Source organism: Anopheles maculipalpis, chromosome 3RL, assembly GCF_943734695.1.
Source record: "Anopheles maculipalpis chromosome 3RL, idAnoMacuDA_375_x, whole genome shotgun sequence".
Lineage (NCBI taxonomy): Eukaryota > Metazoa > Arthropoda > Insecta > Diptera > Culicidae > Anopheles > Anopheles maculipalpis.
This window is the reverse complement of record NC_064872.1, coordinates 3287899-3298579: the sequence shown is the minus strand read 5'-3', so window position 1 is coordinate 3298579 and position 10681 is coordinate 3287899. Positions and strand designations below refer to the sequence as shown.

Below are 10681 nucleotides of genomic sequence, written 5' to 3'. Positions count from 1 at the left end.
CTACGCTATGCGGACAACAAAACAAAAACTTTCTGCTGTTTCGTCTTGAAAACAATTGCACTGGATATTTTTGCTATTAATTCCACAAGTTTTTCAAGATTTTTGCGACCGATTCTAAGAAGAACGATAATATTTACGTATAGAAAAAACACGCACACGTTAGAGCAAGCGAAACGAACACGTCCTACCAGGCCAACGGTTTGAAACTGATTGTTTTTTTTTGTTCTGCTGAAAGAAAGCGTACCGCATCGTTGCTTTTGACAGCTAGAAGGAAGAAACATAAGAGGAAAAAACATCGTCCTCTTGCGGTTTGACAGCTTGGACGCAACACACACTGAAGCGTACGCTTTCAACTAAAAAGTTCAAATTTACCCGGATTTCTGTTTTGATTGCGTAAAATTACAATATTGTAGAATTTAAATTGGTAAACTTCTGCTACTCAGAAAACTCCAACAACATACGAAACGATTAGATATGTGTCCGGTAATCCACTGCGGTTTCGAGTTCTGGACGATGGCGACGGAGGATCCGTATTCGAAAAGAGGGTACTAAGGACTATTTTGAATAAGGATAATGAACCACCCGAGCCAGTTATGCTGTTTGGCTGTGCAGAAATCCTGATGGTAATCAAAGCCGACATCCATTATGCGCTCGTTTTACATTCGTTATGGATCGATTCTTGCGAATTGTCGTTACAATGTAACTTGGAATTTTTAAACTATAACGTTCCACATTTAACCAAAAACCATCCTTTATTTTGCTCAGTTAAAATCAAGTAAGACTGACTCTTCCTGCATTCCTTAAAAGTTATAATTCTAAACTTATTGCGTTCATCAATTACCCTTAAACTTTTACATTGCTCACTTCAACGATCGTTTCTTCCTGCGTTCCTTTTTAAGCCCCTTGCATCTCAACAAATGCTTATTGAGGCTCGTCTTCCTGCTAAATTTGTGCTGACAAATGTCGCAAGCAAACGGATACACACCGGTATGGCGTATTTCATGTCGTGCGAGATCCGTGCGGTAACCAAACTCCTTTCCGCATTGGTCACATCTGTAGGGCTTTACATCCGAATGCTGAACCATGTGGTTTTTCAAATTTACAGAACAAACAAACGACTTCTCGCACACCGGACACTGGTGGATGCGTTTGCCCGCGTGCCTTATCTTGTGGACCTTGTAGTTATGCTGTCGGGAAAATTCATCTCCACACACCTCACACCGGTACGGTTTGTAGTTGCTGTGCAGTAGGCCATGAGCCTTCAGGTTGCCTTTGGAGGAAAAGCGCTTGTCGCAAATATGACAAACGAAACATTTAGAACTTCCGCCGGTGATGGGTTCGTTGCCGCCTTGCGAATCTCGGCCCGATACAACGGTTGAAGTTTCATCGGAAGGTTCAATTTTTAGATTAACTTCCGCATCGGTTGTACTATCCTCAACGATGATTTGAAAATCATCATCTTCAGGATAGTCGATACCAGCCTGCTCCTGACTTTCTTTTATAAGATATTGATCGTCACAGTACTCCGGTTGCAGTGATCTGTCCTGCAATTCCACCAATGCATCACCATAATCTGGTTCGCCGGGTTCATCTTCGCCGAAACCATCCACATCAATCGACTCGTAAACCTCTACCGATTCATCGTTCTCTACACTCTGCTGCATAATCTGTATTTCACATAGATTTTGCTGGATTTTAATTTCCTCATTCGTTGTTCGCTTTGCGCTCGAAGCTTTCTTGTGCAGCAATATCTTCCGTAGCTTCCTATCGGAGGAAATACATTTTTCTCGTATTTCTAATGCCGCCACCAACGCATGAAGGCAGCTATCGCACACCGCTTCCGGCAATCCATCGTTCCGATTGATTTCAATGCCAGTGCAAGCGGATATTATTATTGCTGGTGTTGAATCTGCTGGTAGCATGGCACATGCTTCAAACAAACACCAAAAGCTGTTCACTTCCTCTACACAAACGCGACAAATTTCGGACGAATCCATATTGCTGCAGGGCGAAGGCGAATCTCGTTCGTTTATGGCTGTGCGGAAGCTGCTTTGATTACAAACAAAACGGTTTACGAGAACTGTCAGCTTTCCTCGCAGAACAAAGGGTTATAGAGCAAAGATGTGAGCATGTAAAAATGTTATTATTAAATGTATTTTGAAAGAAAAGTTTTTCAAAACGAAACAGCTGCTTATTGGTGTTTTCAGTAATTTCAATAAAACTAATTTAAACCATTTTCCTTTCACATATAGGGCAACATGCCGTGAATTCGCCCTTTTTCCCTAAAATATGTTTTTTTTTTTTCAAAAATGCAAATCGTTCGCTGTATATCTTGAGTATTGACGGTCACACGCAGCTGTCAAAAAGAAAAGAAAACGGCATCAAAAGACCACCAAAAAAACCCTGCGTACGAAAAACATGGAATGAAAACTAGTGCAGAAAAACGCTCTCGGGCTTCTTAACTTTTCCTTGTGCAATATGTGTTAAATAAAGGTAAGGTAATAGTTCGGTTAGAATAACCATAGTTGAGATTAAATTAGTTCAAACGGCGTCCCGAACATTGGAATCCGTTTCCGGATTCTCTTGGGTCAGAAAAATAGCATCAAAGCAGAAAGAGATAGTAGACGGTCTCCTTCCAGCACAACCTATAGGGGAATTCGTACGGAAATTCCTATAGTGTCCTGTTCACCGCGAGAAGGTATGTTATTCGTATTATTTAACTAAAACAATGAGCTTGCTAAAATACCTTATAAAATATTTTTCCATTGTAGGCAACATCATCATAAAACTCATATACTCTCGCTAATCACACCAACATGCGCAGCAGAACGGAGATGGTAACCACAACCCTGGACGGGTCCGATTTTGACGAGGAAACCGATTTCGAAGACTCCGAAGAAGATTGGCGACCGGAAAAGGGAGACCCGAAAGCGTTGAAACGGAAGCCGCGTGATATAGTGACCGGTTCCGGTGGTGGTAAGCGTGGTGGTCGCTCGAAAGGTGGTGCAAAGCGTGGACGTAAATCAGGCGGAAAAAGTAGAGGCCCGGGCAGAAGACGCAAGTACGGCGATGATGACGAAGATGATGAGGACGAGGACGACGAACGTTTCGATAGTGCGGATAGTGGAAGCTCCACGCCACCAGTTCCTAAGAGGGGGCGAAAGTCCTATGCCGGCACTCAACAACGTGTGTATGGACGGAAAAGCGGCAGCAAGACTCCACCGTCCACATCGAAGGTACAGGTGAAGCTAAGTCCAACGACTTCACCGGTGTCCGGTGGATTAGATTCTTCTACAGCCGAACCGACGGTAAAACCGATCCAACGAAAGGTGGCCAACACGTCCGGCAGCTTTCCGGACAAGAGCGGTTACCTGAAGCTATACGCATCGCGAGCAGATCTGGAGGAGGGCATACGGGACAATCTGAAGGTTTGTTTGTGGCGCCGGGATGGGTCCAGCCTGTTGCAGAAATACTTTCGCGATAAGTCCGTCGATGCCAGTACGCCACAATTTACATCCTCGATGGTGGTAAGTGAGCATAAATGCTTTAAATGGGGAACTACAATTTGGGATACACAATTTTCTAACGCATTTGGTCTGTTCCGCTTTTTAAAGTACTCTTGCTGGGAGGATAAACGAGCGGACGAGTATATGGAGGTGAAGGTACGCTGTATCGAACAGACGAAGCAGGTGCGCGTACAGCTACATGATGTGGAAGCGACGGAATATCGTGCTAAGCAAGAGTATCAGCAGTATATCGAGAAGTACGGGAAATCGATGGACTCGTCCGACGCGAAAAATTCACACAACAATGGCGATGAAGCAAATGAAGGAGACGAGCAAGACGATGAAGAATACGATGGAGAGGAGCACGAGGAGGGGGAGGAGGAAGAGGAGATGCAGGAAGGTGTAGAAGGCAGCGATGAACCGTCCCAAGAGGAATGAGCATCCAGCATGGTTCCTCGAGGAACACATCTCGTCATCTAAATTAATTTATATGCTTTCGTACCAAGGGAAGGAACAATTTATGCTGTTACTTGATCCAGCAGCTTGTCGTCTAAGCAAAAACGTATTCTATTGAAAAAATACTTGCACACAGAAAAAAACCCTTCTAGGCACTTATGATAATAAGAATAGCGACGGATACTCGTGTAAATGTTCACATTTTAAATGTAAATGTTTATTGGAAGCGTGCCGTTGTACACTTGACTGAGTACACTTGACTTGATGAAATTTGTATTAATATAAATATAATTAACCCACGTTACACACACGCGAACGCGCCTAGGCAACGGCAGCGATCTGCAACAAGTGTAAAAGTAACTATGCCGCTGCCGTTTCCAGGCGTATGCGTATCAGCCACCAATCAAGCTCGATCATAAACAACATCAGTAGTTTTGATCAGAAAAAAAACGTGTTGGGGAGTAATGAATTTTCGATGTTTCGAACGTAAAACAAAATGAAATTATCATAATAAACGATTCATTGTTTTAAATGGAACTATATCTAAACCTGTTTCTAGATGGGCTTTAATGTTTTGTACCAATTGCTTGTTATATTGAGAAGAGTTGCCTAACTATTGTTTAAATTAATATTGGCTCGATGCACAGATGTCGATAGTGATAGAATGTCTTCTATCGACAGATGTCGGTAAAAAGTGTTTCACACTTTCGACAAATATCCCTTACATTTACAGCCACCTACTCGGGTAGGCGGTCGTAGGACTACGTGTGTTTTTTTGGTCGTAAACACAACGGTTAACAAGAGACCTCGAAATCGAAGAGAACCTTCTCTTAAGTAACTTTTACCAAGAATGATCATAGTCAACAAGGATACCTGCTTATCCAAGGAATATTTCGTTTGGCAAGAGACAAAAAATTAGCTTGAAACGACTAGAAATAGGGCCTCAAGTTATGTTCTACTGCAGGTAATATGTGATATGTTTTGTTGTTATAAAACTATCGCAAATAAGTTTGTCACAGTTATTTATTGTTTGCTATACGTGTTAAGGTATATTTGATGTATCTTTCTAGATCCGTACCGCATTTGATCGGAATTTCATTCCGTCAAAATCGCGTAGGCAATATGCATATTTATTGTTCCGCTGGCCCAGTATATATGTGTTTTTAGTTAATTGATACGAAAATAAACATCTAAAAAAATTGCATTTGAAAAGGTAATTTCAATCAAATAAGCAAAATCCGTTATCCAAATTGATTTGGCAATTGGCAGCAGTACCACCAGAACGAACGAAACGAATGGTTAAAACTTAACTTAACAGAAGGAGTTATTGTATACACATAAGATACACTCAATAAACACATCAGTTGCTTTTCCGTAGAACACGAACATCATCATCATCATCATTCATCTGCCAAAAGCTCAGTTCAAATTCATGCCAGAAGCAAAGAGAAGCGTTTTCTTATTTTTCTTACGCTTCCCAGCTGCCTGTCCGGGTCCTGAACCAGAACCAGAAGCAGTAGTAGTGGATGATTGATGGTTAGGTTGGGAAACCTTCCTTTCCAGTGCTGCCTCAATAGCACGGCCAAGATTGTTGTTGAAGCGTGGTGCTCTTGCCGCAATAAGCTCTTCGTCCGTTTCATCCTCATCGATGTCGGAGGAGGCCGGTTGACGCCAACCGCCGGTAGTGCGTGAAGTTGTGACCGTCATACGGCTACCAGTTACTTGTACCAGCTTTGGTGCTGGAGCTGAGTTAGCGCTAGCCATGGATGACGATGCTCCTCCACCGCCTAAGGAAGGCCAACGATGACTCGAGGATGGTTGAGTCGATACCATCTGATCGTGTATGGGACAGAGAGTCAGCAATGCTGGATGTGTATAGCTTACGAATAAAGTTACTTTTAGCTTACCTTAGACCAAGAAGACACGACAGATCCACTAGAACCGGGAGAGCTCGATATATCGCTAGCAACCGGACTAGTTCCGAACGGGGTTGGATCATCGGGAAAAGATTCGGACAATCCGCACTGCGTAAAAAGTTAGAAGAATCATTAGTTAAATCTCCATCTTATCCATAGAACGATTGGAAAAAGTCCTCGCATTGAGACTTGCCAAGGGTATTTCAAATTTAAAAGGCTAACAATTATGGAATTTCTACAGAAATTGTACACATTGTGAAGTGACTCTTACCGAAGGAAACTGTTTAGTCGATTCGATGGAAATCCGGGCCGATCGGGCCATCGCTTTACCCAGCTGTCGCTCGTTAAACTCAAAAATCTGCTTCTCACGCTTCTGTTCCGCTCTGGCACGCTTCTGCCGTGTCCGTTGACGAAGGCTCAGCTCATCGTGAAAGAGACTCAATACCTCCTCTGATACGAGCCCATTATTACCGTTTGCCGTTGGTCCAAAATCCAACTCAACCACATCGAACTGAGTGCAGACGGGCAGATGCTCGAGATACTTCAACCGGCGACGCAAATTCTCATCCATCGAGCATGAATCCTTCTGCACCACACGGCCAGTAATGCGGTGCGGACTACGATCCAGACTTCCGTACATTGCCTGCAGCATGCGGCTGTTGATGGAGTGCAGAAAGAGCGGTTGTCCATCGAGCGATTGATAGAAATAATAATGCTGCCCAGCACATTGTGCCGTTGGGACGATGTCAATGTCACCGACGGTGAAATTGCTCTCTTCGTCGATCATGAAATCGGATGACGAGGCTTCATCACTCGTACCATCGTGCGTGTCCTCATGACTGTCTGCCGATTGAACCTCAGCTTGTTCGCCTTCGTCCGAAGTTCCACGAAGGACAGTTTTCTCCGCCGGAGCGGGAAATATTATCGCTTTGGAGGCCATCAAATTGGAACGCTTCTCACCAAGTATGTCTAGGGCCTGCTGCACAAACATGTTCTCCGGTGCTTCGGCGCCATCGGACACGAGCTGATTTTCTAGCTCCGTTTGTTCGCGCTCCATGATTTTCAACATCTGCACCGTGTCGGTTAGCAGCAGTTTGGTTAGGATGCTATTTCCAACGGTAGCATCAAAGTGTGGAATGGCCACGACAACTGGACGGGTCACTCCCACCTCCATATCATCACCCACTTCCACCACCTTCATGGTACCCTTCTCGCGTCTCATTAATTGCAGCGTAACGTACTCGCCCGTACCGAACGCGTGGAACGGTTTCGATACGGCCGATCTCAGATCCGGTAGATGGATCGCTTCGTAACAGATGGGACACTTGCGCCACGTCTTGTCCGACAGTGCCAGATAGTGGAGAATGCACGGCCAACAGTACACATGGCCACATTTCGTCATCTTCGCCGCAACTGGCGGATACAGACAGATCGGACACTGTGGCTCCTCCGAACTGAGCACATGGATTTGCTCCACCTTGCCCCAGTCTACCAGCTGATCTGGTGCGGCAAGCAGGCCTTCATAATCTTCCCCAGCGCGTACCACAAACTGGCAGTTGGCTTGCAGGAATTGTTCCTTGTTGTAGCGACCGTTCGATTGGTTCGTCAGTTTGCGAATATTGCCCGTGCGCGTGAACCGAACCGGCTGGTCGCGATCACGCGGTGCGTAATGATAGTTCAGCAAATGGTTCAGACTTTGCTTTTTCGAGCCAGGTGTAAACACCGAATGTAGTTCACCACGTACGCTGGTGGGCGTCGTGTTCGGTCTAGATGGTGCAGCTAATCCGGTGGTTCCGCTAGCGGCCGACTGCTCTTCAGCCAGCGAACCTGACCCGGATTCGCCATCCCCGGTGGGTAGTTGTTCCGATGCACGGATCGGTCGTTGCGACCGTTGCCTAGCATCGTAGTTGAAGTTACTTTGATTACGGTTTTTGTTCGCGTTCGGTACTTTACCGGTGTTGGTACCGTTCCGATGGTTGTTGTTGTTGTTGCTGCTATCCGATTGTTCACCACGACGTTTGGACTGCCGGGGCCACTTGACAGAAACATCTAAAACGAAACCGAAAAAAAGTTAGTAAGAGCTCTAACCTAGCAATCGGTGACAACTAACTTACCTTGATTTTTCTTCGTCTCAGAAATCTGTCCCTTGGACAGATTCTGATTGGTAAAACGATTCTTCTCCATTAAGGATGGTGGTGGCTGATGCTACAGCTTTCAAATAGGGTAATTCAAAATTGGGACAGATTTCTTCCTGGGCTTCAACGGTGGAGCAGGCAGCGCGACGGACTCGGCTGCTGCTAGCGCTAGCGACGACGACGAAGAGTGAAACTTGTTCCTTACGTTGCGACATCATTGTTACTTTTTTAGTTTGCCATGTTGGTCACCTCTCAAAAAAAAATTCTCGAAGAAATACTTCTTCTGGGTTTTGGTGAGAAAAACACACACGCACACAATTCCAAAATCTGCTAAAAAGCAGATTAAGAGCAAAAGAAGCTCTCAGTTCAATTGAGACACTTTTGAGGCACAAGATTTTCTTCTTGCTTTTGCTATTATTTTCTAGCGCTGGCCGGGTCTTTCGATTCTTTACACTTTTTTCTTTTTCAACGATCACGAATATACGCAGTGACGATGGGATTGATTTTGGGCAGAGAGGGGGTGTTGGTGCTATACGGAGATGAACACGTACTGCTTGCTGTAGCCAAGGGCACTTTTCGGGCAACTTGCACGACGTGTTACGGACAAACTTGGGGTGAACACGAATTTGGAAACACTAAAGCCAAATATTAGACGATCGCCACCAATGAAAGAGCGATGGGTGGTAGGGAAATTTGCTGCAAAATCTTCACAACAGCACGAGCACCGTCGCGACAAAAATGGCGACGAAAATATGTGAAATTTCCAACTCAACTAGCTGTAATGTAAACAGCTGAGCTTTCCGGTGTTGAACGGGGTTGAAGCTTCGAAGATGGACTGGGTCTTCGAATTTCAGTTCAAAAAGACCGTTACGCACTAATTATTGGAACTATTGTTGTTGTAAATCAGCTGTTCCGAAGCAATGCACTTGAGATATGAGGCGGAAGAGAATGTACAAGCCATCTAGGAAGAATCAAAGCTATTTTACATAGTTATTTAATTTTTGTATTAGCTTTATTGGATAAAAGTCGTTGGGGAAGAGTGATTTTTTCGAAAAATTGAAGTGATTGTACGTTTTGGTCCAGGGTTTTTAATGCATAAACACCGGTTGCGTTTGACTTTCCTGCTGCGTTGAATTGCGCTTTCACGATGTCCGGAGGGAAACCCATTGAAAACAACAAGCACCGGTTGGGGTTGTGCAACGGTTCAAGCGCAGCAAAAACAGTGCAAAGAGTGTGTGAAATCACGGATTGAGGCCAAAGCTCTCAAACCACCCCCCCATTAGCGTCACTAGAAACGACCGTGGAGCTTGCACCACGGCACCGAATAGTACTCGGAACAGCAGCTTTTGGAAAGCCCCGCGGCTGTTGTTCCCCCGGGGTAGGCCGGGTAAGTCGTCGCCATTGTCCTTCAAAGCGAGTGGGAACCTTCTTTGGGCCTACTCGGGACTCTCAGGACACGTTCCCAGTACTACCCGGACCGAGGGCATCGAAATTTGTTAGTAAAAGAATCAACCGATCGAACGGGATTGCAGCATTCGGCGAAGGTATCGGACCAGTTGGGCTGTACGAATGATCGACCAGGCGCCGCTGAGTTGTCGCTACATAAAGCATGCTCAGTAGGAGGTGTGTTTGCTGTGGGGTATGTTCAAGCACCCTCGCTGACTCGTGCACTGTTCATTTTGTGCATACTGGTTAGTAATTGTGCGCTTAAATTTTAAATGAGTCGAAGGTAACAAAAAAGATTGTATTCCAAGTACGAAAAATTTGTGCTTTTGATGATATATCAGTTCAAGTCTTATTTTATTTTATAAATGTCAAATAATCAGAACAATACAAAAGTCGTGCCGTACCGATTACAATACTTCCCTACGCACGTGGAAAACATTCACCCCTCCATAGTTCAATGACCCCTAGACGAGCCGGACGGTTGTATATGGTTACGTCGTCGTCGTAGTCGTTGCCTGGGCGAGATTTCTCAGCTGGTGGCTCCAAACGGCCCGACGCGACAAAACTTTTGTTATTATAAACGAGGGTCAGGTACGGGCCGCAATATTATACCAGGCTGGCAGGAACGGTGCCCACGTGCCGACGGGTGTCAGGTTCGGATCGGTTCTCCCCACCTTGCGATGTGAGTCCGATCGCGTGACGAGCCCCCAAGAAGAAGGGCGCCCATCCCATGTTGGAGTTGCTGTTGGTTGGTTCGATGTGTGTGTGTACGGAACAGTATTGCACTGATTTTGTCGTCATGCAACAGCCGGTTCCGGTGGATGTATTTCTTCAAGTTCATGACTTGAATACATTTTTGTATGATGTTCCAAGCAGTCTTCGACTGATATAAGTTCCTCCCCAGATGCCCAGATTTGTGAGTTTTTTTCTGGTTGAATAGCCGCTACTTCTCTGCAGAAAATTTGAACTGCACTGTATGTTCCACATTACCCCCGTAATCAACGGCAAAGTGTGCAAGAAAGCGATGGCTGACGCTCGGATTGCTGCTGACGAAATGAAACGAGCATTGTTTGGGTTTCTATTGCCGACGGGTGAAATAAGGGCACAAAAACACGCATGATTGTGTACTACTAGCTCTCCCCGCGCTATTCAGAGAGGTAGTCAGCGAGGTGCTGCAGGGACTCCTGTACTCCTGGTCGATGTAACGTTTTGTTGACGGTAC

At 45.1% G+C, this 10681-nt stretch overlaps 4 protein-coding genes across 4 annotated transcripts in view; 2 read left to right on the top strand and 2 right to left on the bottom strand.

Moving 5' to 3' along the window:
- LOC126565342 (uncharacterized) overlaps positions 1-10681 on the top strand; it is a 205199-nt gene that overhangs the window by 3099 nt on the left and 191419 nt on the right. The gene's annotated exons all lie outside the window — the stretch shown is intronic.
- LOC126566005 (zinc finger and BTB domain-containing protein 49-like) lies at positions 861-2014 on the bottom strand. The gene has a single exon (XM_050223205.1). The coding sequence runs from the start codon at positions 1995-1997 to the stop codon at positions 861-863; it is 1137 nt and encodes a 378-aa protein (XP_050079162.1). The 5' UTR covers positions 1998-2014.
- On the top strand, positions 2814-3944 carry LOC126564957 (uncharacterized). Its single transcript, XM_050222088.1, has 2 exons — positions 2814-3527; positions 3615-3944. Exons 1-2 carry the CDS (start codon positions 2817-2819, stop codon positions 3942-3944), a joined length of 1041 nt encoding a protein of 346 aa, XP_050078045.1. The 5' UTR covers positions 2814-2816.
- On the bottom strand, positions 5382-8177 carry LOC126565813 (RING finger protein 10). Its single transcript, XM_050223023.1, has 4 exons — positions 7993-8177; positions 6150-7927; positions 5870-5986; positions 5382-5795 (listed from the first exon to the last, which is right to left on the bottom strand). Exons 1-4 carry the CDS (start codon positions 8060-8062, stop codon positions 5382-5384), a joined length of 2379 nt encoding a protein of 792 aa, XP_050078980.1. The 5' UTR covers positions 8063-8177.

What these genes read in the sequence shown, in the direction of transcription:
- LOC126564957 (XM_050222088.1), top strand. Translation starts at nt 2,817, where the DNA reads ATGCGCAGCAGAACGGAGATGGTAACCACAACCCTGGACGGGTCCGAT. An exon ending in AATTTACATCCTCGATGGTG is followed by an intron (nt 3,528 to 3,614) that starts GTAAGTGAGCAT and finishes CGCTTTTTAAAG; the next exon opens with TACTCTTGCTGGGAGGATAA.
- LOC126566005 (XM_050223205.1), bottom strand. Translation starts at nt 1,997, where the DNA reads ATGGATTCGTCCGAAATTTGTCGCGTTTGTGTAGAGGAAGTGAACAGC.
- LOC126565813 (XM_050223023.1), bottom strand. Translation starts at nt 8,062, where the DNA reads ATGGAGAAGAATCGTTTTACCAATCAGAATCTGTCCAAGGGACAGATT. An exon ending in CGACTAAACAGTTTCCTTCG is followed by an intron (nt 5,987 to 6,149) that starts GTAAGAGTCACT and finishes CTTTTTACGCAG; the next exon opens with TGCGGATTGTCCGAATCTTT. An exon ending in TCGTGTCTTCTTGGTCTAAG is followed by an intron (nt 5,796 to 5,869) that starts GTAAGCTAAAAG and finishes ATACACGATCAG; the next exon opens with ATGGTATCGACTCAACCATC.